Below are 25,543 nucleotides of genomic sequence, written 5' to 3'. Positions count from 1 at the left end.
TGCATCGAGAAGAAGTTGGCTTATTCCGATGAAATGTCGCGGAAACAGGCACTTGATAGTTTGCTTGCAGAACTCATCGCCCTTGATATGCAGCCATTCACAATGGTCGAAGACAAAGAATTTAGGAGATTGTGTCATGGATTGGATCCAAGATTAACGATTCCAAGCAGAAGAGAGCTCACTCGTACCCTCTTACCCAATCTCTATTTGAATTTGACTGAGTACGCCTTGCTGAAAAAAAGAACTGGATGATACAAAATTCATCGCTTTAACCACCGATGACTGGATGTCCCGATCTACAAAGGGATACATGTCTATAACTGCTCATTTTGTTTCCAGTGAAATGCAGCTGAGATTAGAGATCCAAACTGATTCAGATTGAGATTCGCCAAATCACTCCGTCACAAACTGCAGATCGTGCGGCCCAAGAGCTCAAATATGTAATGGAAGCATGGGATATTGCATCAAAAGTGTTTGCCATTGTAACAGACAACGCGGCAAATACGACTGCAGCTTTCAGGAAGCTACCTCTTTACCATGTTCCCTGTATCGCACACACGTTAAATCTTGTCGTTCAAGATTCTCTGAACAAGTTGCCAACATTGTCAGGAGCAAGGGAAAAAGTGACAGCTGTTGTGACACACTTTCATGTTAGTACCAAAGCTGCAAATGCTTTAGAAGAAGAGCAAAGCTGTTGTGACACACTTTCATGTTAGTACCAAAGCTGCAAATGCTTTAGAAGAAGAGCAAAGGAGAGAAGCAAGAGATTCAAACAACCTGGAATTCAGTGGTCCCAAGAGCCTCGCACAAGAAGTGAGGACTCATTGGAACTCTGTGTTACACATGTTGGAGAAGCTCATGTTTCCACAGCATTGTGTACGCAGGGTACTCGCAGATGAACTACGAGGGGACCTCCAAGTGACGAGGGAAGATTTGGAAATAATTAAAGATGCTGTGACCACTCTTGAGACCTTTCGATGAAACAAACAGAGAGATGTCCACTGAGGCCACCACGTCAATATCCAAAGTCATCCCGATAGTTCGAGGACTTGGTACATTGCTTCAAACCATGAAGACGAGTGCTGTTGCAAAGGAATTGAATGAGCAACAGGCAAAAAGATTTCCCAGGCCAGAAGATTTAACACTATGGGGTATTTCAACATATTTGGATCCACGTTTCATGTTTCATGTCTTTGCAAACAAGGATTCAGTTGATCCTGTCAAGAGAAAAATTCTCCAGTTGTACCCCACACGAAGAGAGCAAACGGCAACAACCAGTACCGTAATCCCAGGAGAACAATCTCAGCACTCAGGAAATGTTGTAACCACTGGAAGTGGAAGTGCCTAAAAAACGGCCAGCATTTGGGCATATGTGGACAGGAAAATTGCCCAACTTCAGAAGACAACAGAAACGCCATCAATTCGTCCCCAACTGGAACTCTCCAAATATGAAAAAGAAAGTCCAGTGGACAGAAAGGAAGATCCTTTGTTATAGTGGAAAAACAACGGTGCCACTATGCAAGAACTGAAGAGGATGGCCAAAAAGCTTTTGGCCTGTCTAGCAACCAGCACTCCAAGCGAACGTCTCTTCTCAAAGGCAGGCAAGCTTGTTAGCCAGAGGCGAAACAACATCTCTGACAAAAACATCAACATGATCCTGTTTCTGAATAAGAACCTTTAGCTTAATTAAGTTTCCTGCTTTGTCAGCCTTAAATAAACAACACAGTTTACTTCACAACTATTCTTTAAGAAGTGAATGCATGTAAGTGTGAAAGTCTTCTTTGAAACAATGTATTAAGGAGGTGAATGAATGGGGACCAGAACATGTTACGGTTCCAGCGAATGTCGATAGGTACAGATGTTTCGAATAAATCTGACCCCCCCCCCCCCCCCCAACAACAACAAAAAACAAAAACCCAACAACAACACAAAAGCAACTAAATAGATCAAGGACTGTGCTTAGCAATTTTTTTAACCAAATGGAAGTAGAGTAGCTTGACCCCCTCGCGGCCACTGCTGGGGTGCGGCCAGTTCTCATAACTCGCATTCCAGTTGCTGTAAGGCGTTGAATAAACCACAGTAGCTTCCCTTGGGTCTTCCAATGCTTTCACTTTCGTTTCCGGTCTTTCCCGCTGTTCTGACGCACGTGGTGCGAGTTTGAACTTTTCAACCAAGAAAACATCCCTTTGCGAAATTTCAGGTGAGTTTTTCATTAACTCTTATCACAACCTAAATATTATTATTTTTTCTACCTAGTGTGGTACCTGTGTTTTAAAATGCATGTTTTCAAGCCTGACATTGGTCAAATATCACTCAAACGTAACCTATTGAAGAAACGTCGATGGCCGCAGCCAGGGCGGGGTAAATTTTCATGTGGGCCCACATGCGGTCGAATCGGCCGCACCAAGGACAGGCTTTACAGCAAAGGTCTTGGCCGCGGCCAGTGTCAAAAACGATAGATAGCCCTGGTCAAATGAAGGCTAAGGTCTTGAGATAGAATCGAAACCATGTTCTAGATCTAGGTAGGCTGTTTGCAAAGCTTTTTGTTTACTTAATAAAAGTAGATCTAGATCTACTGATAACAAAACAATGGCGCCGGCCTAGTGGTAACGCGCCTGTCTCTGGAACAGAAGGTCCTGGGTTCGATTCTCTCCCTAGTCATACTAAAGACTTTAAAAATTGGCAATAGCTGTCTCGACTGGTGTCAGCATCGTGGGACTAGTGCATGGACTGGGGAAAAAACGCAGAGCCGCTGACACGTTTGGCATCCCATGGGGAACGTTCTCCGACAAACTATCAGGTCGTCGAAAGTTAGAAGGAAATACCCCACAAACATATCTGACTCCCAAAGAAGAAGAAGAGATTGTTACATTTTTGAAAGAATCAAGTGGGCGGGCATTCGGCAGGACAAAGTCTGAACTGTTTGTGATCGTACAAGACATGCTTAACTTTCGAGGTCGTCAGACAAAATGGAAAGACAATCTTCCTTCTGAGAAACAGTTTCGTTTATTCAAAAAACGCAATCCCGTGTTGGCAATCCGTAAACCACAGAAGCTTGGCAAACAACGAGCTCTACTTACAAAGGGCTCCATTCTCAAGTGGTTTGATAACTTTTGTGTGAAGAAGATCGACCCAACCATACTGCTTGAACCTGAACGCTTATACAATTGTGATGAGTCAGGCTTCAGCCTTGACGCCACAACAAATAAGGTACTTGCGTACACCGCCGCCAAGTTCGTATACCAGCTTGGCAGCGAACAGAAGACTATGATAACAGTGCTTGCATGCTGCAATGCCAATGGTCACTATACCTGGCCAATGATCATATACCCAGGGACGCAATTCAGGGGTTTTAGACCGCAGGAGGTCTTCCTGGAGTCATTCGTGACCATATCAAAGAATGGTTGGACAAATGGGGAAATCTTTTGTGAGTGGCTGCGTTCTGTGTTCATCCCCCAGACTGACCACTTGAAAAAGCCCCTTGTCCTTTTGGTTGACGGGCACGTAAGCCATCAATCCCTGCAAGCGGCTATCCTCTGCCAGGAACATCAGATCGTGCTCTACGCACTCCCTCCACATACATCGCACATCATGCAGCCTTTAGATGTAGGAGTCTTTAAGACTATGAAAAGGGAATGGCGCAAGGCTGTCAAGAAGCACAATGAGATAGAAATAGTCACCAAGCGCACATTTGCCCTGGTATTCAAAGAGGCCTACAACAACACTGTGAGTAGGGGTCTTGCATCAAAAGCATTCAAACACAGTGGCCTTTTTCCATTAGACCCATCCAATATTGACTGGGAGAAGGTCCTCCCACTCCCAGTACAACAATCAGGTCCACAAGACATGGCATCTCCAAGCACATCAACGCTCACATGTCTTGACACTGATGTCGTCACTCCCAGTGCGAATGATGATGAATGTCCCAGGTCCAACCAAACCGTTCCTCACTCTGAACAAGAACCCCCTGAGATGCCACACCCGTCTGCTGCCGACTGCGTAGAACAGTGTCTTCAGCACGTCCAAAACCAACCTTCCACGTCAACACCACTTTCAATGTGCACCGCAACTGCTGCACCTTCACTTCCAGTTGCAGGTACAAGTAAATCTACTCAGTCTTCCTCATCCCTTGATCCAGCATCGAGCCTCAGGAAATTTGCAGTACTGTGTGGGAAGATTGGTGAAGCTAATGTGCATCTTTATTTCACAAGGCTGGAAGAGGGTTTTGATGTGGAAGACCCGATCTACACACTATGGAGACATTATCATGATGTGGTCCTACCACCACAGCCACAGGAACCCGAAGGCGGCCAAGTCAGCTTGAGACCGAAAGATCCCCTCGATCTTCCTACTTTGCAACACGTGAGTGGTGGCAGCAAGAGAAAGAAATCGCTCGAAAAGCTTCCATCGCTCATCAGTGGGCAAAAATTCATTGACTCGTTAATCAACAAGGAGAGAATGCAGAAGGAAGAGGAGGAGAGAAAGATCAAAAGGAAAGCGGAGATGGAAATGAGAAGAGTGGAGAGAGCCAGAATGGAAGAAGAGAAAAGGAAGATGAGAGTGGAAAGAGAAAAACAGCGAGAGGAGAGAAAGAAGCAGATGCAAGTGGAGAAAGAAAATAGAAAGAAGATGCAAGAAGAAAGGAAACTGGCCAAAGAGAAGGAGAAGGAGAAAAAAAAGAAGCAAAAGCTAGAAGCAAAAGAAAAGAAGCCCAAAGGCAAAGAAAGAAAATCCAAAAAGAAGTTGAGCCATTCCGACTCTGATACAAGTGCTGATTTAAGTGAAAGTGAAATGGTACTCTTTGATGATGATGACCTGCAGATGGAAAATTTTATGGAAGGAGAAAGTTCTAGTGACGAATCCATGTTTGCTGCAGTGGGGCTTGTGGAAGGATAAGAGACTCCACAAAGACGACACATGGGCAGTGAATCACATGGACTTGATGAAGGCTCTAGAGTTGGACCACAGACGGAGACAAATTGTAGAAACAGTGTTGTTGCTGACAATGGAGACACAGGAAACAAAGGGCAAGCGGTTGAAGTTGAACAGACGAAACAGAAAGAGAAGACATGTGTGAGAGTGACGGAGATGGAAACGAAAGACCAGTGGTAGGAGTAGAAAGAGAATATTCTATGCCTGAGACGGGTGAAGAAGAGATGGAGGACTCCGACTGCAATATGGACGGAACTGGAAACGAGAGGTCAGCATTGGCTGAAGCGGAAGGAAAGCCAGACACTGTGCTTGCGAGTGGGGATTCACGTGGTCAGCGCAGCAGTCGAGATCGTACCTTGTGGCAAATGTTCTTTATGGACACAGAGATCGAGACCAGAGACCTGTGACTTGTCCGTTCTGCTTTGATCAAGAGTAGACGGAGATCTAGATCTAATATCTTTAGAATTGCACCATTTGCATACGTTGTTATTGATTTCTATTTTGTTTCAATGCTTTGATCAAAAGCAGATCTAGGTTGAATCTCATTTGAGTTGAATGTTTCATTTCGTTTGCATGCTCTGATCAAGAGTCCAATGAATCTCATTTAAGTTGAATTTACCATCTTTCGAATTGCACCTTATATGTTTGTTATTGATTTCCTTCATTGTTTGTCATGTTTTCAAGTGTTTGAAGCTTGTTTAAGGTCTGGCCGCATAACGGGCATGGATTCGGCCGCACCTAAGTCAGGTGGCCGCATCTTTGGCTTGTCGTCGGCCGCACCCAGGGCTGCCGGCCGCCAAGTGGTACTCCGAAGTGTACAGAAAACATCCACTGTACTCTATACTTGAAGTCTTTAAATTCCCGGCCAGGTCAGGGCCCTTCCTGCGGCTTTTTTCTCCTCGAAAATCAAGTTGGGAATCTCTTAGTGCAGAAGCAGTGCTAGCTAGGGGGGAATGTTCGCTCGTGGCTTGAAGTGGTCAAGTTACTCTAACAAGTAAAATTCCAATGCAACTCGATTCCAAAACCCCACATTTGTTATCCGAAGACGAGAGTCGAAGAGCTAAAAATAGAACTAGTCAGCCCAAAACCTATGACCCTGTCTTGGCTATGGCAGCATAGGAAGTTGTAGCTTCTCTCTAAAGTCAAGGTCAAAGTCACAGTCAACTTTTAGAGTTTGACGAAAATGTCGAGTCCATGTTCCGACTTTCTTTTTGGCCAACTTTGTCCTAGCTTAGATTATAGATAGGTCATTGGTCTATACTTACACCGCGAGCGCCCCTCCTCTTTTTTTTCCTCTCATCCTGGACATTTCAATAGAAATGAAACTTGCTGTTACGTTTAATTTGATCCAACTTTGCAGATGCATTTTTTTTTTGGTTAGATGAATTATTATAAATAGTTAAGCAATGAATGTGTTATGAACACAAAGAATATCTTTTAAAAAATTCAAGATCTGAAGAATTGTTTGCTATGTGTGTTTTTCGCTGTGTACGTGTTAACAATGAGCATGCTAGACTGTATATTCCTATATGTTTACTGATATAACCTGAGTTAGGAACAGGACAAATCCTTAAGTTTACATAAGATCAAAACATGTATGAAGTATAAGCTTCAATAGGAGAAGTAAAAACCACCAAAAGATCCTCTGGCAGCTTGGCAAGGGGTATCACAGGAAAAATCTTCACCCAGCAACCAAGAGACGCAGGCTTACTTCTTTAATCCGTTCATTGTTACCACAAGCTTTCTTGCTCCTGTTGATAAAAATAAGGAGCTGTGCAGGGATTTATGCATTATGCTATAAGCCTACAAATATGCGCATGCTTAGCATATGTATATCATAGCTGCCACTCAGGAATTTCAAAAAAGGAGGAACTTCATGCGAAGGTGGACACACACTCTCCAAAGGCCGGAGTAAAACCAGTGAAATCCAGAGGCAATACACTGGAAAATCTAGCCTATGGTTTTTGGAAGGGAAAATTGTCATATTTGTTAACCATAGGCAACCGAATTAAAATGTCTTTGAAAACCCCCCCAAAAAAACAACAACAACAACAACAAAGGCACTAAGTAGACTAACAAGCATTTGAGTTTGAGTCAATTTGACACAGTTTGGACTTGGCGACTAAAAATCCAGTGTTTGTTGCAAGCTGGTGTCTTATAAAAAGATTTCTTCCACTTTAAACGTGCACATCGATGTAGAGCGCTCGCAGTATTGGATCAAGGAGGCAACACCTTTGCCGCTGTACTGAGCACCCCTGTACAATTGCGGTCCCGTTTGCATTTAACTTAGTAGTCCCTCTGTTGTGTGTAGATCTAACCTGAATTAAAATTATAGCCTAGGCTGTCTAATCTACATCTAGAATCTAGATGTCTAAATATGGGTAAATCTAGATTACATCTAGAGATAGATTATAATCTAGATCTAGATTCACTTCAACAGCCACAATAGCCGTCATGTAAACAAACAGGACCGCAATTGTACAAGAGTGCCGCGGGCCGCGATTTCTTTAGCGCACCAAACGCAAAGTGCAGCAAGCGGCTTGTTCAATTTTCTAATGAACTTTTCAAGTTGCACACCCGCTACTTCTTTCTCATTCCAGCTCCTTTATTTTCGCATTCTGCATCAATTTCTCTTGAATTTCCGCCGTTTTCAATGAAACTCGGCGTGCTAACGTCCTGATGCCCGATCGACGCTGTGTTGTTCCACAATAAACAAAGTGAAACTAGCGCTAGGCCCTAGAAGAACGGAAGTAGAAAGCAACAGGCGGACATGCGCAAGCTGCGTTTTCGTCTCTCTCCCGGTTCGGTGTTTTCCGCTGTGTAAAAAAGTATCGCAATTTGCGGCCGAGAGCGGTCCAGCGGAGGAAGGAGGAAAGTAGCGGGAAAAGCTAAATGAAGCGGAGTTTCCGCTATTTAGCGGGAAAGTGGCAGCTATGGTATATAAACAGTAAAATTCACACACAATGAATGATATTGAATCCTTCATCAGCCTCAACAGAACCAGAAGCCCAACAAAAAATTGATATATTCAGAAAAAAATTTCAACAATATGACTTGTACTAATAAAACCCAAAATATTACGAAAAATGTCTGGTCATTTATCAAAAATGTTTCCTAGTTCTAGTCCTTCATGATGCTTTTGACAGATGATAATAAGCAGTGTCACTAGTCTCATCACATTTTCAAAATGCAAGCCACACATTTGATAACATCTTATTGGGAGCCAAACATATTTTGACAGGACACAAACAAATCCTCTTTGTAATCACAGGCAAGATCACTTTGAACCTGAGACAGTCAATAAATTAAATATTGATAGTTTTGTGAGATAAGAACAACACTTAGCATTCTATCTTTTAACAAAACAATACGGAATCATTAAAAAAAGCAGATGACAGCTTTACATACCTCCGTGATCTCTGTGCTCACAGAGCCAAACTCCCTGCCAGGTTCCAAGGTTGAACTTCCCATTAGTAATAGGGACACTGAGGCTGCTGCCCATCAGTGCAGCTTTCACATGTGCAGGCTAGAGAACAACATAATATCATGTCTGTTAGAGTCTTTAAATCATAGTGCTTCTGCAAAACAAAACTTCAACAATCATTCCTAAAAACTAATGAAAACCCTAGTATTAAGCAAAACAAATGCAAAAAGAAAATGTGTTCCCCAACAAACCAAAACCAAAGTGGGCAGAGCCCCAAAATGCAAATCGAAACTAGCCGTTTGTGAAAAACATGAAAGATATCATCAAGGCATTGCATGTGCTGAGATTAATGTGGTTCTCATTACTTTATGCTTTCACTTTAGAAAAAAAACAGTTTTTTTTTACATTAGTGCAAATTAGTAATACAATTTCTGAAAATGAATGCATACTTCCTTTCTCATTGCTTGGACGCCAACAAATTTTAAAGATGAGAACAACAAGCCAATCATAAATATAACTCATCAATTAAGAGCTGTTATTGGTATTGTTTAAATTATGTCCAAACCTAACACTGCCCATGCGTTAAAGGGTTCGTGCTCTACATGAAACCAAAAGGCTCCTTCGCAAAATACTATTACTATTGTAGGTGTAGGTGTATAGGTTTAATGCCCCTATCAATACTATTTTGAGGCTATTTGAGAGGCAGAACTTCCGAATTTAACGTGGAAAGGCCAGAACATCCACTATCAAAACTGTTTCAGCATTCATGGATTGTAAAAAGCATGCAAGACAAAATTTATTGCAGGAAAAACTTCACAGATGGTCCTCTAGGTAGAGCAAGAAACGGAAATCTAGCAATTACTGTATCAGTTAATGATTTTAAAAAAGCTAAACCACAGATCCAGTTTTAATCACCCATGTTTTCATACAGTGATGATACGCTATTATGATGTATACAGAAAAGTCATCCAACACATGTGCACTACACTGCACAGTGCTTTCAATCACAGAATTTAGTTCTCAGATCTTATCCTACGATATTACATCAAACAGTTGAAGTGCACCTTAAAGTTTTGTTTTTCCTCCTTATCCCCCTCCCCCCCCCCCAACCTTTAAAGTCTTGTCCTTCGCCATTGGTATGTGTCAAAAGACGCTTTCATGCTCAGAATACATTAAAAGTCCTGTGTGAATGATTTTTGGTGATCTTGACAACCACCAGTCACTTCCTTAAAATCCAGAGCCGTTTCAAATGTCTCAACAAATCCTATTCAAATTCTTCGGGCATTCCCAGGATTCTGCCAGTTACCTTGTGAAAACCCCCAGCTCTGCCGATTAGTATTCAACCGTGAACCTTTCATCAAAGTTATGGGCCACCCTGGCAGAAGAGATCAACGAAAAGACCCATCCGGTGCAGATACACAAAAGACACCGGACCAGTTCTTTCTAAAATCTTGGCCGCCATTATAATTCACTAGTATATGCACCTTCTTTGGTATAGTGGCAGGACAGGTCCAAAATTGGTAACTATCTGAAATATCAGTACAAATAGGCAGCCCTGAATACCTGAAATACAAATGCTTTACCATATCATCTGGCCCTTCCATTGTGTGTTTGTAATTCAGGTTCTGAGGAAACAAAAATATTCAATTCACAAATTTGGAGTTCATAGACAAATAAAATTCTCAAAAGTTCTAAAAACAACTGTCCAGGTCACTGTACTGTTCAGTTTCAGTTATGATGGCCTCTGGCTTTGAGCAGTACTTTATGATTTAAAACTGAACATACTTAGTAGTACTTGTCTTCAGAACCTGGTCTTACATATATCCTGTGATGGTATATATTTATGATCTTCCTACTACAGACACAACAAGCACTGGAAATGATTAAGTGAAGAAAACTTTTTGAAGACAAAAATACCTGCCCCACTTCCTTACATCATTAATTTTTACCATAAAAAAGTAAGCAAAAGTAAATACCAAACAAGCTGTGTGAGTAACACACACATAAAAACAAAGAATCCCTTACACTTATAATAAACAAATAAACCTATTTTGTCTTCATTTCATCAAGTACGGAAACAACAGAAAATTCACAAAAGGTAACAGGAGGTTATATGTATATACACACCTCTGGAGCAAGTTTATTTAACACCATTTCCATGTCAGTCCTGAAATATAAAAGATACAGCTCATTACATTTTTTTAAAAGAAGAAAAGCAAAGCATGCTAACGCAATTTTAAAAATTCAGTAAACATTAATGAAAAACAAAGTATAAGACTTGAAATGGCAAATAGACAGAAAAAATGCATCCCAGTCATATTCTCGCTCTGAGCAATCCCTTCCCATCAAAATCAAGACATGTATTATGATAGAAAACAGCAATTGTAAATAAATTATTGTGAAGTCTACACACAACCTCACAAGAACCGGAAGAGAGATAGGCTGTCAACACATACTAATGGGGGAAAATGAGTGAAAAACTTTTTCTTTTGCAATTCTCCCTGGCAGGCAGTATCAACCCAGCCTGAGAGGGATATAGCATCTCAGCAGAAATAAGGAGATTCTCTACAAAACTGATTTTCTCACAGTATGCAACTGTGAAACTAATAATAAAGCACCATAGAGACTTGTGCAGTCGATTTATGTCAGTGTAAATGTAAAGAGGATAGTAGTATCAAGCAATTTATGCCGAAGCTGACCTATTAATTATTTTCTTCAGCAATCAAACTTGAAATAGGTGTTGTATATACATTTTAATAATATATATATATATACATTTGAAAAATATATATATATTATTATATATATATATACATTATTTAGTTTCCAGTACCTAGAAGTACAATGGTAACAAGCTGTATGTGAAGTCCATTCTCGTTAAAATTTTTTGTCAAGAAGTTTTTTTCTGTCAATGAATAGTTTCCTACTTTTGTGTGTTACTTTGTAGCAGCCTAGCCAAGATAACTGCCAAATTTCAAGTCTTTACCTCAATTCTAAGACCCCGTTGCTATGGAAACATGTTGCTCAACTTTGGAGCCCATTTTCTCCTTTTCCTGTGTCCGCACATCGCAGACTTAAAAACTCCATATTTTCGTCAAATTTTGTCTTATTGACTTCATTTTTTTCCAAATTATAGTGAAATGGTGATAATTTTAGAAAATTATGTTGACCCAATTTTGAAATTTCCTTCATATGACTGATTTTGATAGGGATGGTCATAAATAGAGTTGATACAAGTATGTTGAGGTCAAATATGGCTAAGGAGAGGATAGATTACACAACAACACCAAGCCAAGAAAAGTAATTAATTGTATTACAAATATTCAATCAGTTTTAAAAACATAAGAAAAAAAGTGAGATTAAAAAGATTTCAATACTTACAAAACCGTAGGATCAAAATTCTGAAAAGATAAGACCAAAAAAAAATCTTCTCATCTGAATCAATACCACATCAATCATAAAATAGCTCCGTTCCCACTAAAAACAAACAAATAATCTTGCAAAGCATCTATAATAATCTAGGCCTATACATAAAACTGTTACAGACAATCACATTCGTCTTTCATTGCAGGTTCAGATGAAATATGATACAAGGATAAGAAAAAGACGAAAGGCATATTTCAGAAACAGACCTACCGTGTGTTTTAACAATCAGCTCACAACTAAATATTTTATACAGTCGAACCTGCCTTAACGGAAACCTGTGTAACACGAAAACCTGTCTTATCTTCCTGCTCCCTCCTTGACATATCCTCTTTAATTACCTGTATAAAACGGAAACCTGTCCAACACGGAAATGGAAAGAAAAATCCGCTCCCTTCCAAGGGTTTTACTTGTCTAAGATGGAAAATGCTTTGCCCGCTCAGCCCTGATTTGGTTTCCCCAGCTCTAAACTTAACATTCTATGCTACCGGGCGAGGAAGGGCTATAGGGGTGCAATTTTGGGGTAGATGTTACCCCATCTATGTAAGCCCTGAGTAATGCAGACGGTCAGGGTGGTGTGGGTGTGAAATCTCATGAGTGCCAGTGAAAGTGCTCGAGTAGCGAGCCATAACGGAAACTTTCTTGGGTAGCCAGAGTTGTGAAATTAGTTTGACCTATGCCTGGTGCCCTGATCTTATAGCCAGCCGAGAAAAGACTTCCTCTAATCATTGTTACACGAAAGTGAGGGGTGGTATTGATTGACTGTTTGTTACACCGATGGTTGGGACAAAGGGTGGAAGCAAAGGAGATGTTCAAACTGTTTTGTTTTTAATAGGTTAAACAGTGATCCTATGAAATGCAAGCACTAATGGTAATTGGATACGTAAGACTGACGCATGTCATTATCAGAGAGGCATAGCAGTAGAGAGGTGTGAAGTTTTGACCACTGTTTGCTGACCGGAAAAGTGACCCTTGATTCCACCGGCTGGGCCTTTGAAACCCCTAAATTCCCCTGTCTAAGACATAATTTTTTTCTGGCTCCCTTGTGATTCTGTCTTACACAGGTTCGACCTTATACGTATATCTATATATATATATTCTATCTATATCTAAAATATGACTAATGGTTCCACATTCGTTTTCATCAATGCAAACTTCTGAAATCCTTAATATGACTGGTCACTACACTTTGCAGCAAAAATCTCATTTTTTTAGGAAGTTAAAATATCCGCTAAACATCTATATTATATATATATATATATATATATATATATATATATATATATATATATATATATATATATATTAGAGGAACACAGATTTCAGATCAGTACACATTGAAATATGAATAGACTTTAGCAATCAGTTGAAATATCTTGCATCTAAACCATACCTCATTAAGAATTATACTGGCCGATGTATGCTTGACTGGGGAAAAAAAAGGACAATATTTTAATACACTATATAAGAACATTGATTTATTGTTCTATGAGCATAAAAGTACTCACCAAACCCTAAACAATAAATATCACAGGCACCCTTCTGTCTCAGAAGATGATAGAGTTTAAGTGGTAATGGTCTACATATTATTTCCTCTGAAGATAGTAATTTAAGTCAGCGCACACCAGAAAGTTCCAATATAATAGTATATTGTGTAGAAATGTCTCTATTGTAATATCTTGTGTTCTCTTCAGATGAAGCAAGATATGCCTTCGTTAACCATGTTATCTATTTACTCCCTGAAACTAGTCTTGATGTACCGAAAAGATCAATTGTTCCCATGGTATTTTTACTGCTCAAGCAATACAGATTCACGTAGGACACCTTCGCAAACATGGAAGTTGGGAGAGCAACAAAAAGCCCCTATGGAAAACTAGAGACCATTAAAGACCAATTCTTTTGCTGTCTGAAGGAAAGGCCATATAAAAAGGTATCACTCCAAAATTTAGCCCAATCTCAGCCTTTCGTACATATCGGCGACCAGCTGTTCAAATGTACCTTGCCTAAAATTTGGAAAATTAAAAAAATAGCAGTTTCTAAATCTGGAGTGGAATGTGCTTGATAAATATTTTGTTAAAATTAAAATACTAAAAATGTTAAAAGAGCCAGAAAAGGTAAATGCATAACTATCATGTACAATCTTTCTCTTGAAACATTTTGTTCTCTGGGCTTAGGATATTTGAACAGCTTGCTAGCGATTTGTTTAAATAAAAGTTCATGTAACTTGGACACAAACTGCACCACAGTAAAGGCTTCCAAAGAAACAATTTTACATCTTCCATGAGGGCTAGGAAAACATAAAAGATTTATTTCAGAACAAATGAATTATGATACTTACTGTGAATATTGGCCACTCCGACTTTTATTTTACTCATTTCTCCAGAGCAAGCTTTTAGAATTTCATCTGAAATATAATGACATCCCCTTCGTCTTGGGGACAATGAAACCTCTCGTTGATACCAAACAGTTACACCTTCACCTCCAGATGCCATACTGCACAGCCGCACAATGTCACTGTCAGTGTCAAGTACTACACAATCCTGCTGTTGCTCAGTTTGATGGGGACCTAAAATAGATAAAAAGTACATCCTTCAGCACTGCAAGGCACACAGGGCCCTGAGACAGGAAACGAGGATATAAAGTATTGGAAAGATAGAGATAGCAATGCACTAGTAAATATATATCATTAAGGCATATAGCCGCATATGGTTGATTTTGAATGCTTTTGTCATAGATTGATCTTCTACTAGACACACAAACATTTATTTTCAAGGCCTCTTCCCAGATCGGGACTTCCAGTGATTACTTTTTTTTCGTACCCAACCCTCAATCGACAAATTGGTACAAACGAAGGGTGGACAGAAGGCACTATAAGTAGTAAGGACACAAAGATGCCATTTTTGCAACAGTTAAGACTGAAAAATACAAGAGGAATGCCCACCATAGCAAACCTGAAATCCAGAAGTAAGTGTGGTTGATACATAAGGAAGATCCTCAGCTTCAGGTGCTATCGCACCAGAGAATAGTTGTGTTCTAGATTCTCAATTCTGTACTGTGATTCATGTGGAAAAGTATACAAGAATGTAGTGCCAATCAGTGAAAGAAGACTGAATTTTGAAAAGAAAGATCATAACTCTAACAGTACATTTCTATAAAAGCCATTTTATTTTAAACAAAACTAATATTATGATCTTGCCATCATTAATAACATCAGGTATGCAGATGACACAGTTTTAATAGCAGGCTCCGAAAAGGACCTTCAATTGCTTCTAGATACTGTTGTAAAACAGAAAGTGAACGTAAAGGATTATTGTTGAATGTAAAGAAAACAGAATGCATGGTAATATCCAAAAAAGCAGCAAATCCTAGTTGTAATCTCATTAGCAAAGGTGAAAAGATCAAACAAGTCCAACAGTTAAAATATCTAGGATATATATGATAACATCTGATGCCAAATGCTCCACAAAAACAAAAAGGAGCACTGCAATGGCTAAGGCTAGTTTCAATAAAATGAGCCCAATCCTGAAAAATAGAAACATCTCAATGAATACTAAAATGAAAGTCCTGAAATGCTATGTTTGGTCAACCCTTCTATATGGCTGTGAATGCTGGACAATCACTAAAGACAGCGAAAACAAAATAGAAGCAAACAGAAATGTGGTTTCTTGGGAGACTGCTAAGAGTATCGTGGAAGGAAAAGAAATCAAATAAGGTAGTGCTGGATGAAGCCCACGAGGGACGCTCAATGTTAAAAACAATCAGGAAACGACAAATGCAGTTTTTGGGACACCTGAATAGACGAAAGGGTCTTGAACATCTAGCTCTCACTGGCAAAATTGAGGGCAAGCGAGGCAGGGGTAGGCCCAGAACAACATACTTAGGGAACCTAAACAAATGGGTAACAGGGAAAGATCAGGGAAACGTAGCTTTTTTGAGAGCATCCGAGCAAAGGAATGAATGGAAAACCATGATCGCCGATGTCTGTCGCAGATCTGGCACTGGATGATGATGATGATGATCTTGTCAATCACAAATCTTTTATCAAAACTTAAACATTTTGTTGATCTGACTCGATAGATGTCAATATTGTCAATAGGTCTACATTTAATGAACGGTGTACCTCATCGGGTAGGCACGACGACTCTCAGAGCCCCGGGGTGAGAATAGCGCAGTTGTAGGCCTCTCACTCAGGGTGAAAGGGCGAGCCTTTTGGCTATTCTCACCAGGTGTGCATTCACCGTGATATCAAGTGTAAACCACAGAATTCTACAGTTTTTAGCACTGAATTCTGTAGTTTAAACAAACGTTCCAGCGCTCTTGCATTGAAAGCTTGCAATTTTGTCTGCGGACATTGAAAGAGAGAGAGAGAGAGAGAGAGAGAGAGAGAGAGAGAGAGAGAGAGAGAAAGAGAGGGAGAAGGAGTAGTCTAGATCTAGTGAGAACACTTCCGGGCAAGACAAAATGGCGACGGCGTCGTTCAGCTAGATTCAAAAAGGGAATTAGCCGTAGCATCTTTGTAGACTGCCAAATTGGTTACTTTTGAGATATATATACCATTATATTTTTTCAATGTTTTTGTCAATTTGATCATCCACACCGATAGCCAGGATTCAGAAATTAGGAAAACAGGTCTTGTTACACCGGGAGAGAATAGCCAAAGCTGGCAAGTCTCACCAGGGGAGAGAGGTCGATCGTATTTTTATACTCACACGGGGTGAGAATAACCAGTAAGGGATTTGGGGTGGTTTTTTTTTTTTTGGTAAGTGTTTTACGGAGCTCGCAACTGCATAAGGTCATATGAGCGCGTGGGACACACCTAATATTTTCAGTGGGTAGGAAATTTTGCATTTTGCCCGGGTGGCGGCCAAAGCCTGCTCTTATCGATATTAGACCACCAATTGATCTTTAACGTGCGCAACTTGCACACGGGCCCTCTGAGATTTATCGCCCTTGCCTGAGAAGGCTAGGTGTAGATTTTTCCTACCAGAAGATCAGGGGTGTGGCAGAAAGACAGCAGTAAGGAGGAACCAAGGAGTAGCAGTGGAAAGGCTGCAGAAAGAGTCAGGAGCCCAGAGGAGGGGGCAAAGGAGGTGATGGGGTGGGGGCAGAAAGTGGAAACGAAAGCAGACAACAGAACATTGCTAGAGAGCAGGAAAGGAGGCGAAAGGAGACAATTTTAGAGAAGACAATTTTTCGGTCGCTACATCGATTCGAACCCGGGACCTTTGAATGAGAGGCCAACACCTTAACCTCTAGGCCACGAGAGCCTCCAGGATTTGGAGTGTGACGAGATGACTGTGACGTCTTGACTGCACCGGTGTGACGAAATGACTGGTATTCCAGTCATTGCTCTTAAAAAAATTAAAGGTCCATATTTCTATTATATTAAAATGATAATAAAGAAGATCGCTTTAAACTCCAAGACCAAGAGAAGTGCTGAACATTTCCTCTATATATCTCATAGTTATCTCACCCAACGCTCAAGATGGAAGTGGAAGGACTTCCGTAACGAGCGACCACTAGATCTACAACAAACACAGTAAAGAAAAGACCTAGCCTAACCCTAACACAAACCCACACCCAAATCCTAGCCTTAACCCTAACCCTTACACCTCCATTCAATACTCTATTTCATAGTTAGTAGTCACTCAGCTCCTCAAGAACTTGACAAAGTATCTTTTAACTCTATTAAAGTTACAATAGGATTTTCTAGATCTAGTCATCAGCGATCTTATACAGTTGAACCTGTGTAAGACGGAATCGCAAGGGAGCCAGAAAAAAATTCCGTCTTAGACAGGGGAATTTAGGGAGAGATGGAGCTCGGGGTGTGGGGGGGGTCAAAGGCCCAGCCAGTGGGATCAAGGATCGCTTGCCCGATCGGCAAGCAGTGGTAAAAAATTCACACCTCTCAATTGCTATCCTGTCTGATAATGACATGTGTCAGTCTTACTTATCCACTTACCACCAGTGCTTGCCTTTCATAGGACCATTGTTTTACCAATTAAAAACAGAAACGTTTGAACATCTCCTTTGCTTCCACCCACCAATGCCACCCCTCACTGCCATCATTGTAACAACGATTCGAGGAACTCTTTTCTCATCTGACCGTACGATCAGGACGGCAGGCATTGATCAATCTTATTTCACACCTCTGGCTTCTAGCTACCCAGGAAAGTTTCCGTTGTGGCTCACTACTCAAGAATCTCAAGGGCAGTCGTGAGATTTCACACCCACACACCACACTGACCATCTGTGTTGCTCAGGGTTCACATGATGGGGTCACATCTACCCCCAAATTCCACCCCTACACTCCATTTCTTCGTCCAGCGGCACAGCTATGGCGTTAAGTTTAGTTTAGAGCCAGCGGGACCAAACTGGCGAGTTTTGTTTCAAATCAGGGCTTAGCGGGCAAAGCATTTTCCCTCTTAGACAGATGAAACCCTCAGAAGGGAGCGGATTTTTCTGTCCGTTTCCGCGTTGGACAGGTTTCCGTTTTATACAGGAAATTAAAGAGGAATATATCAAGGGGGAAGTGTGGAGATTCCGTTAAGACAGGTTTCCGTTTTACACACAGGTTTCCGTTAAGGCAGGTTCGACTGTACTTTAGCACATTAAATTCTTCAATTGATTTTATCTAAGCTATCATAGGCTAGAGGTCCGCTCGCGCGCGTGTATGTATGTGTAGTGTGTGGTGTGTGGCGGGATAAATAGCTCTAGATCTAGATAGATAGATAGACAGATAGATAGACCTCTAGTCTCTAGCCTGCAAGCTAAGATCAGGGGGGCATAAAAATATGGTGGGGGGTTTCAGGGGACATGCCCCCCTGAATGTTTTGCAGTATTAGGTTTGATATCTTAGCTCGCCGCACATCAAACGTCTAGATCTAGACATGTAGATCTAGGCTCAAATAAGGGGGGTGGGAACTACCGAAAAAGCACCCTAAAGTATAAGATCACCTAGATCATATCTCTAGATTCTCTAGATCTTGATCTAGTCATCTGGCTGTAATATATTGGGTAAGGTTACTCAATTTTATGGAAATGGGAGGATCACAACGGAAGGCCCCCATAAAAAAATTCTTAATTAAGAAGGAAGAAAGGCTGGTGATTTTGTAGTTCCGTTCGTTTAAGTCCATGATCCATTTGTTACATCCAGAGAAGAAATCCAGAAGTCTTGGTGACCAAATACTATTTGAAATAGGCTACACAAAGAGCAGGGATGCACCCTAAAACTGCAAAACATCAAATTATAAGGATAAAAATTCAGGGGAGCATGCCCCCCCGAAACCCCTCCTACTCTTGACTTTAACGAACGAAACTACAAAATCGCCGAAAGGCTTACTCATGGTGACAGTGCCAGTTGAGACTCAGAGAGCAGCAGTATTGATACCGTGTGGCGAGACTTGACAGTGTTACAGTGTACATTCACCAAAAGTAGCCCTGGTCTGGCCTACTATCTTTGTTTAGTCCATCATTTGTAGGTAGCCTAGATATCAAGTAGGTCTGACATACCAGTGTGGCTTTACTTCAGGCATCCGTACTGATATTCATAGATTCTAGAGTTCAGAGCGTTCGCTCGTTACGGAAGTCCTCCCCCGGGATTAAACGCGAGAAAGTAAACAATTACTATACGCCACAGACAGTCAATATGGGCTTACCTATTTTCCCACCAAAAGAATAAGATTACAATAATATAATATGTAAGCTCAATAGTTCAAGAAGCTTGAAATTGAAACAGGCGCCGCTTGTCCTTTCTGATTCTCTGACATGCTCAGGCACCCAACCAACTTTCGATTTAGTTTGGTAGGCCTAAGGGGTGACAGGAAAAGGAACTATGATTTTCTTTTGGAATAAAATAAATTATAGTTGCGTCCCTTAGTTTTTCTTCACTTTGGAATTATAGGTCAACGATTGGCCTTGGTAGGCTAGGCCTAGAGCCATAGAGTTATCTCATTTTAAACGTTACTATAGTGTACATCTATGGCTAGAGCAGAGATCACCCAAGGGCCTTGTTTCCTCCTTGTGGTCGCCAAACTTTTTTTTGGGAAAATGTCCGGTTAACAGAGAAAATACAGAACGCGGGCTCAATAACTAGATTATATTTTGTTCCATGCAATACACTTAATATTACATTTGAAAGAAAATCATGCCACCATTTGATTTATCAATACACACAAAACATACACAAAATGTTGACAACACACATAATTTATCACATGTCTTCAAATTATGTATTAAAGTTGGAACATGCACGTTTAATTAATATGCACTGTAGATTATAGATCTATAGATCTAGTTCATAAAAATCATTTTGGTGACCGCAAGTCCTTGCACGCTACACATAGGCTACTATGTCAGTGCATTTCGTTTTCCGCGATTGGAGCATTCAGATACCGGTAGTAAAAAAAAAACCCCAAACAATAACAAACGACCTTTTTATTTGTCGAAAACGGGTCTTATAAGCCATAAGCCTCTTGATTGTTACAATTTATATTTAATTTGTCTTGAATTACTTATGCAAATTAATTAAAGTGGAAAAGCTGATTTCAAAGATCGTGCTTAGGCGTTAAATTAATGCCTTAAGACCGGAGTTTTTTAAATTTTGTTCCACACGCGGATAACGTACGTACTGCGGTGATATTATGTATCTTTCAAGTTATTTGTGCCCATGGTGCCGGGTCAGAATACTGATTACTTGCGGGTTGGATCTGGCCCGCGGGCTAAGGTTTATTTAGTCTATATAGTGCAGTCAAAAATTCGTGGCGCAACTCATCCTCAAATATCTTTTTAATGGGGGAGTCAATGTCATCCATACTTTGCACAGCAGTTTGTACCAATTTGTCTGAACAAATCATATTTTTACCAGACAATCGCGGCTAGATTAAAAAAAACTTTTCTTCATAAACTTATATAAACTATTAGAAATCTCTGTCACACGAAAAATGGTATTGTTCACAGCACTTCCCGCTTCTCATGACACACATTTTGCATATGCATATGGCCTACGTCACAGCTCATCAATAACAATTTTTACTTGCAAAACTTGTTACAAGAAATTACTTTTATAGTGAACACATTTTTTTTTTGCACGAATGGTTCTCAAAACATGCGTTCAATAAGTATAATGTCCCCATAAGAAAAAACATGAAAAGCAATATTGCCCCAGCTGTAAACATTAAAACATCTGTAGAAATCACGCTCTTGGATTTTTTAAATTAGTATTTATTAAGGAATTTTCTAGAATACATCTGGCAGGGGTTTACAAAAAAGTAGGTCTGTTATGACAAATTGATACAATTGTGCCAAAATTGGAGAACCTATTTTTGATAGTTGAAGAGATATTTGGCAATATAAGTCGCGCCACGAATTGTTTACCACACGATATTTAGTGCTAATTGCCCAAAAAGGGAATTTATCCTACCGAACGCAACTCTCGTGGTACGGTAGCCCTTTTGTAGAACGAAACATTAAATGAAGCCGACGAGTCAATAAGCCCTGGGTCATAACTGACATCCTTAACCTGTGTGACAAAAGGAGAGAACTAAAGGAGAAAAAGAAGCAACCAGATGGTGCAAAGGAGTACAGAGCAGTCAGCCAAAAAATTAAAACAAGTATGAAAAGGGCTACGTATACATCCAGGCAAGTCAAAAGTAGTGAAGCTAGGAAAAGTTTCAAACCTTGCTGTGACAGTGGAAGACACTCCCCTTGAAGAAGTGGACTCCTTTACCTACCTTGGAAGTGTCATCAATTGGTAAAGGTGGAACCGAGGCAGATGTTAAAGCAAGAACCGCCAAGGCAAGGTCAGCCTTCAAGCAATTATCAAAAGTCTGGAAAGCAAGCAACATCTCACTGCGCACCAAGATTCGACTTTTCAACTCCAACGTCAAGTCTGTGCTCCTCTACGGCTGCGAAACTTGGAAGACAACGAAGACAGTACTGAATAAGGTCCAGACTTTCATCAACAGATGTATGAGGAGTATTTTAAGAATTAAGTGGCAGGATAGAATAAGAAATGAAGAGCTGTGGGAAAGGACAGGACAAAAGGATATAGAAGTAGAAATAGGACTAAGAAAGTGGCGATGGATGGGACACACCTTAAGAAAGCCCAGCGGAAACATCACAAGACAGTCACTGCAGTGGAACCCCCAGGGAGCACGAGGCAGGGGTAGGCCACGGGAAACATGGAGGAGATGCGTGGAAAGGGACATGAGAGAAATGAAGCTCACTTGGAACGAGCTTGGAAGGATGGCTCAGGACAGTGATAAATGGAAGGAGCTTGTATGTGGCCTATACCCTGCCAGGGGTGAAAGGCATTGATGATGATGATGATGATGATGAAAAGGGCAAAAGAAAATTGGATCGAGGAACAATGCCAAATAATCGAAAGCAGCCTGAGGACAAACAACAGCAAAAAAGCATATCAATTAGTAAAAGACCTGACATGCACTAAAGAAGGGCGCACCACCACCATTCAAGACAAACAAGGAAAATGCCTGACAGAGGAACAAGACATTTTAAAAAGATGGACAGAATACTGCTCAGAATTGTACAGCTACAAAGCCACGGGAAACCCCGAGATTCTAAACGTTCCCCCAGCAACCAACATCGATAACCACCCAATCCTTCGAGAAGAAGTTAAGCAGCAGTTAAATCACTGAAGAAGGGGAAATCAGCTGGAGTGGGCAACATCCCAGGAGAATTGATAGAGGCAGGGGGAAAGGACATGATTAGCGCTCTGACTGTCATCTGCAACAACATCTGGTGGACAGGAAAGTGGCCAACACCGTGGACACAATCACTGGTGATTACACTCCTCAAGAAAGGTAACCTGCAACTATGTCAGAAATACCGCACCATCAGTCTAATATTCCACCCCCAGTAAGGTTATGTTGAAGATAATGCTGAACAGATTGAAACCACAGGCAGAGAAGATCATTGCCGAAGAGCAGGCAGGCTTTAGAGCAAGACGCAGCACAACAGAACAGATCTTCAACCTAGAATACTGTGCGAGAGGTAAAACCTATACCATATCTTTGTGGATTTTAAAAAGGCCTTCGACAGGGTCTGGCATGCAGCCTTATGGGCAACCATGAGGAAATATAACATCAACGCCAACCTGATCAACGTCATACAACAACTATATGACAAGGCCTGCAGCGCAGTCTATCTTAATGGCAGCATGGGGGATTGGTTCAGGACAACGGTCGGGGTGAGGCAAAGCTGTTTGCTCTCTCCAACTCTCTTCAACATCTTCCTAGAACGAATCATGACTGACACTCTGGAAGACTACAATGGAACAATCAGTATTGGAGGCAGGACAATCACTAACTTGCGTTTTGCCGATGACATCGATGGATTAGCAGGAGAAGAACAGGAGCTCGCCACACTAGTGGAGCGGCTGGACACAACATCAGCAGCCTACGGCATGGAGATCAGTGCCGAGAAAACCAAGCTACTGACCAATAACACCAATGGCATCAATACGGACATCAAAGTCAGGGGCGAGAAACTTGAGACCGTCAACAGCTTCAAATACCTCTGATCTATCGTCTCAGATGAAGGCTCAAGACCAGAAATTCTCTCCAGAATCGCGCAAACAACAGCTGCGCTGCCAAAACTGAAGCCAATTTGGAGGGACAGAAACATCACGCACAGTTAAAAAATTAGACTAATGCGCTCTCTGGTCATCTCAATATTTTTATACGCCTGCGAATCATGGACACTAACAGCAGAATTAGAGAAAAAGATTCAGACCACAGAGATGAGATGTTACCGCAGACTCCTTGACATCTCGTACAAAGACCACGTTTCAAATGCTGAAGTACGAAAGAGAATCACCAACACAATGGAGCAATATGAAGATCTACTGACCACAGTGAAAAGACGAAAACTAAAATGGTATGTGCATGTCACAAGATCCACAGGACTTGCCAAAAACAATCCTGCAAGGAACCATACAAGGAAAGAGAAAGAGAGGAAGCACGTTTTTTCCCCTTCTCATGGGGAATTTTCGAAATACATAAAGTTATTTATTGCACGCAATCTTGGGCTTTTAGCTTTCAGAGGGACAACCTTGTGTTTTAGTTCACTCTTTTTTCTTTCTTTTACGGTAGTGTTCTAACGTTTTGGCTATTAAACCCAAAACAGATATACTGGAAGACGGGTCTCACATCATGGGTCTGGCGGTCTAAGTACGGTATAAACAAAATGTACTTTTATTGTCGACAAGACAGCAGAAAAGTATGATTAGATTTATTGGGAAGTACGATAGACCAATATTGTCATTGACGTTAAGGCGTATGAGTGATCTTTCTCTAGATGAGAAGTTTAATCGTGGCTTATGTTGGTCCCACAATGGACTGTTAGGGGTCTTTGGCTATACCTTGTGATAGTAATTTGTCCTTCTCCACACTGAGACTGGCATTTGACTTCTTCCTTTGGGTGCAATCTTTGATCGTCTATTCTCAGGATCTACAGTTCATCATTGATGAGGTCTAGGAGGCGTGTTTGTAGCATAGTTGAGATAAATAATTAATTTATTGCATGAGTTATGATGGTAGATCATGATTTATCCTAATACGGGGTGCTCACTACGGCTGGGATCGGCCAATCGGGCCAATCGCCCGACTCGATCGCCTAAAAAACAAACGTGTTTGTTTTCAGTTTCAGGCGATTGAGTCGGGCGATCGGCCCGATCCAGCCGTAGTGGGCACCCCGTATAACAGTGAAATTGCCAAGTTGTCATCTCAAGTTTCAACATTACCCCCAAGCCTTTGGAATCCACAAGAAAAGTGGAAGAAAAGAAGACCTAAAAGTAGGCCTACTTGGAGGAGAAACTCAGATTCGGGCCTTAAGTAGATGGGGTACGCTAGACAGAGATGGAGACTACCTCTCATGACAGAAGTGCTTGGGGAACTCTTGTTGGTGGCATCTACTCCTGAGCTGGGATAGAAAGGCTGATGGTTATGAAGATGGAATTATAACTGGTATGTCGCTTCTCCTTAAGCAAACGGATATATTCTATTTCTTTACCATCGTGGCGCCGGTAGCCTAGTGGTTAGGCTACCGGACTCGTAATCAAGAGGTTGCGGGTGCGGGTTCGAGCCTCAGCCCTGTCGGAAGTTGTGTCCTTGGGAAAGGCACTTCACACGAAATGCCCATTTTGGCTCGGTCCTTTTAGAGATGGACGTTAAACTCGGAAGTCCCGCCTCTTAAAATAATCTAATAGTGTTGACAGGGGCGTTAAACCCATACTATTTCTTTACCATCGTTGTGGAGTTTCTGACTGCAGTATTGCGTCCCCAGGTCGACACGTTACAATCATTTAGCTCAACGACCAATCCTCCCCCCCCCACCGCCCCCTTCTCTGTCCGTCTGTCTGTCTGTCTGTCTGTCTGTCTGTCTGTCTGTCTGTCTGTCTGTCTGCCTCTCCCTCTCTTCTCTCCCCCCCCTCTCTCTCTCTCTCTCCCCCCCTCTCTCTCTCCCTCCTCTCTCTAATGCGTTCGATTCCGTGCTGGGAATTAAAAAAAGAGAGTATACTGAGTATTATTCCCGTCTACTGGAGTGTTGTATCCTACCCAGTCCGACTAGGTTCTTACGGTAGCGTCGGGACAGCTGCCTCCTTTAATTATGATAAGAACCATGTCGATGAGGGCGTAAAACACGCCAGCCAGTCTATTACTCTCTTTTTTAAAATCTCCCCGCCACTTCTCTTTCTCTTGATTTTGCTCTCTCTCTCTCTCTCTCTCTCTCTCTCTCTCTCTA

The 25,543-nt window shown here is 41.2% G+C and overlaps 1 protein-coding gene across 2 annotated transcripts; it reads right to left on the bottom strand.

Annotated features, from left to right (window-relative positions):
* Positions 1-6,285: 6,285 nt before the first annotated feature.
* Positions 6,286-19,606, bottom strand: LOC101857119 (UPF0047 protein YjbQ). Of its 2 annotated transcripts, XM_005099372.3 has the most exons (9): positions 19,438-19,549; positions 14,721-14,831; positions 14,118-14,345; positions 13,173-13,207; positions 11,738-11,757; positions 10,484-10,523; positions 9,940-9,981; positions 8,341-8,458; positions 6,286-6,683 (listed from the first exon to the last, which is right to left on the bottom strand). In XM_005099372.3, exons 3-9 carry the CDS (start codon positions 14,269-14,271, stop codon positions 6,640-6,642), a joined length of 453 nt encoding a protein of 150 aa, XP_005099429.1. In that variant the 5' UTR covers positions 14,272-14,345; positions 14,721-14,831; positions 19,438-19,549; the 3' UTR covers positions 6,286-6,639. The 2 variants fall into 2 exon arrangements, with proteins under 2 accessions (XP_005099429.1, XP_005099428.1); XM_005099371.3 differs by lacking the exon at positions 14,721-14,831 and having other exon boundaries at positions 6,309-6,683; positions 19,438-19,606.
* Positions 19,607-25,543: the final 5,937 nt, after the last annotated feature.

Source organism: Aplysia californica, unplaced genomic scaffold (assembly GCF_000002075.1).
Source record: "Aplysia californica isolate F4 #8 unplaced genomic scaffold, AplCal3.0 scaffold00211, whole genome shotgun sequence".
Lineage (NCBI taxonomy): Eukaryota > Metazoa > Mollusca > Gastropoda > Aplysiida > Aplysiidae > Aplysia > Aplysia californica.
The sequence above is the reverse complement of the archived record's forward strand: the minus strand, read 5'-3'. Positions and strand labels throughout refer to the sequence as shown.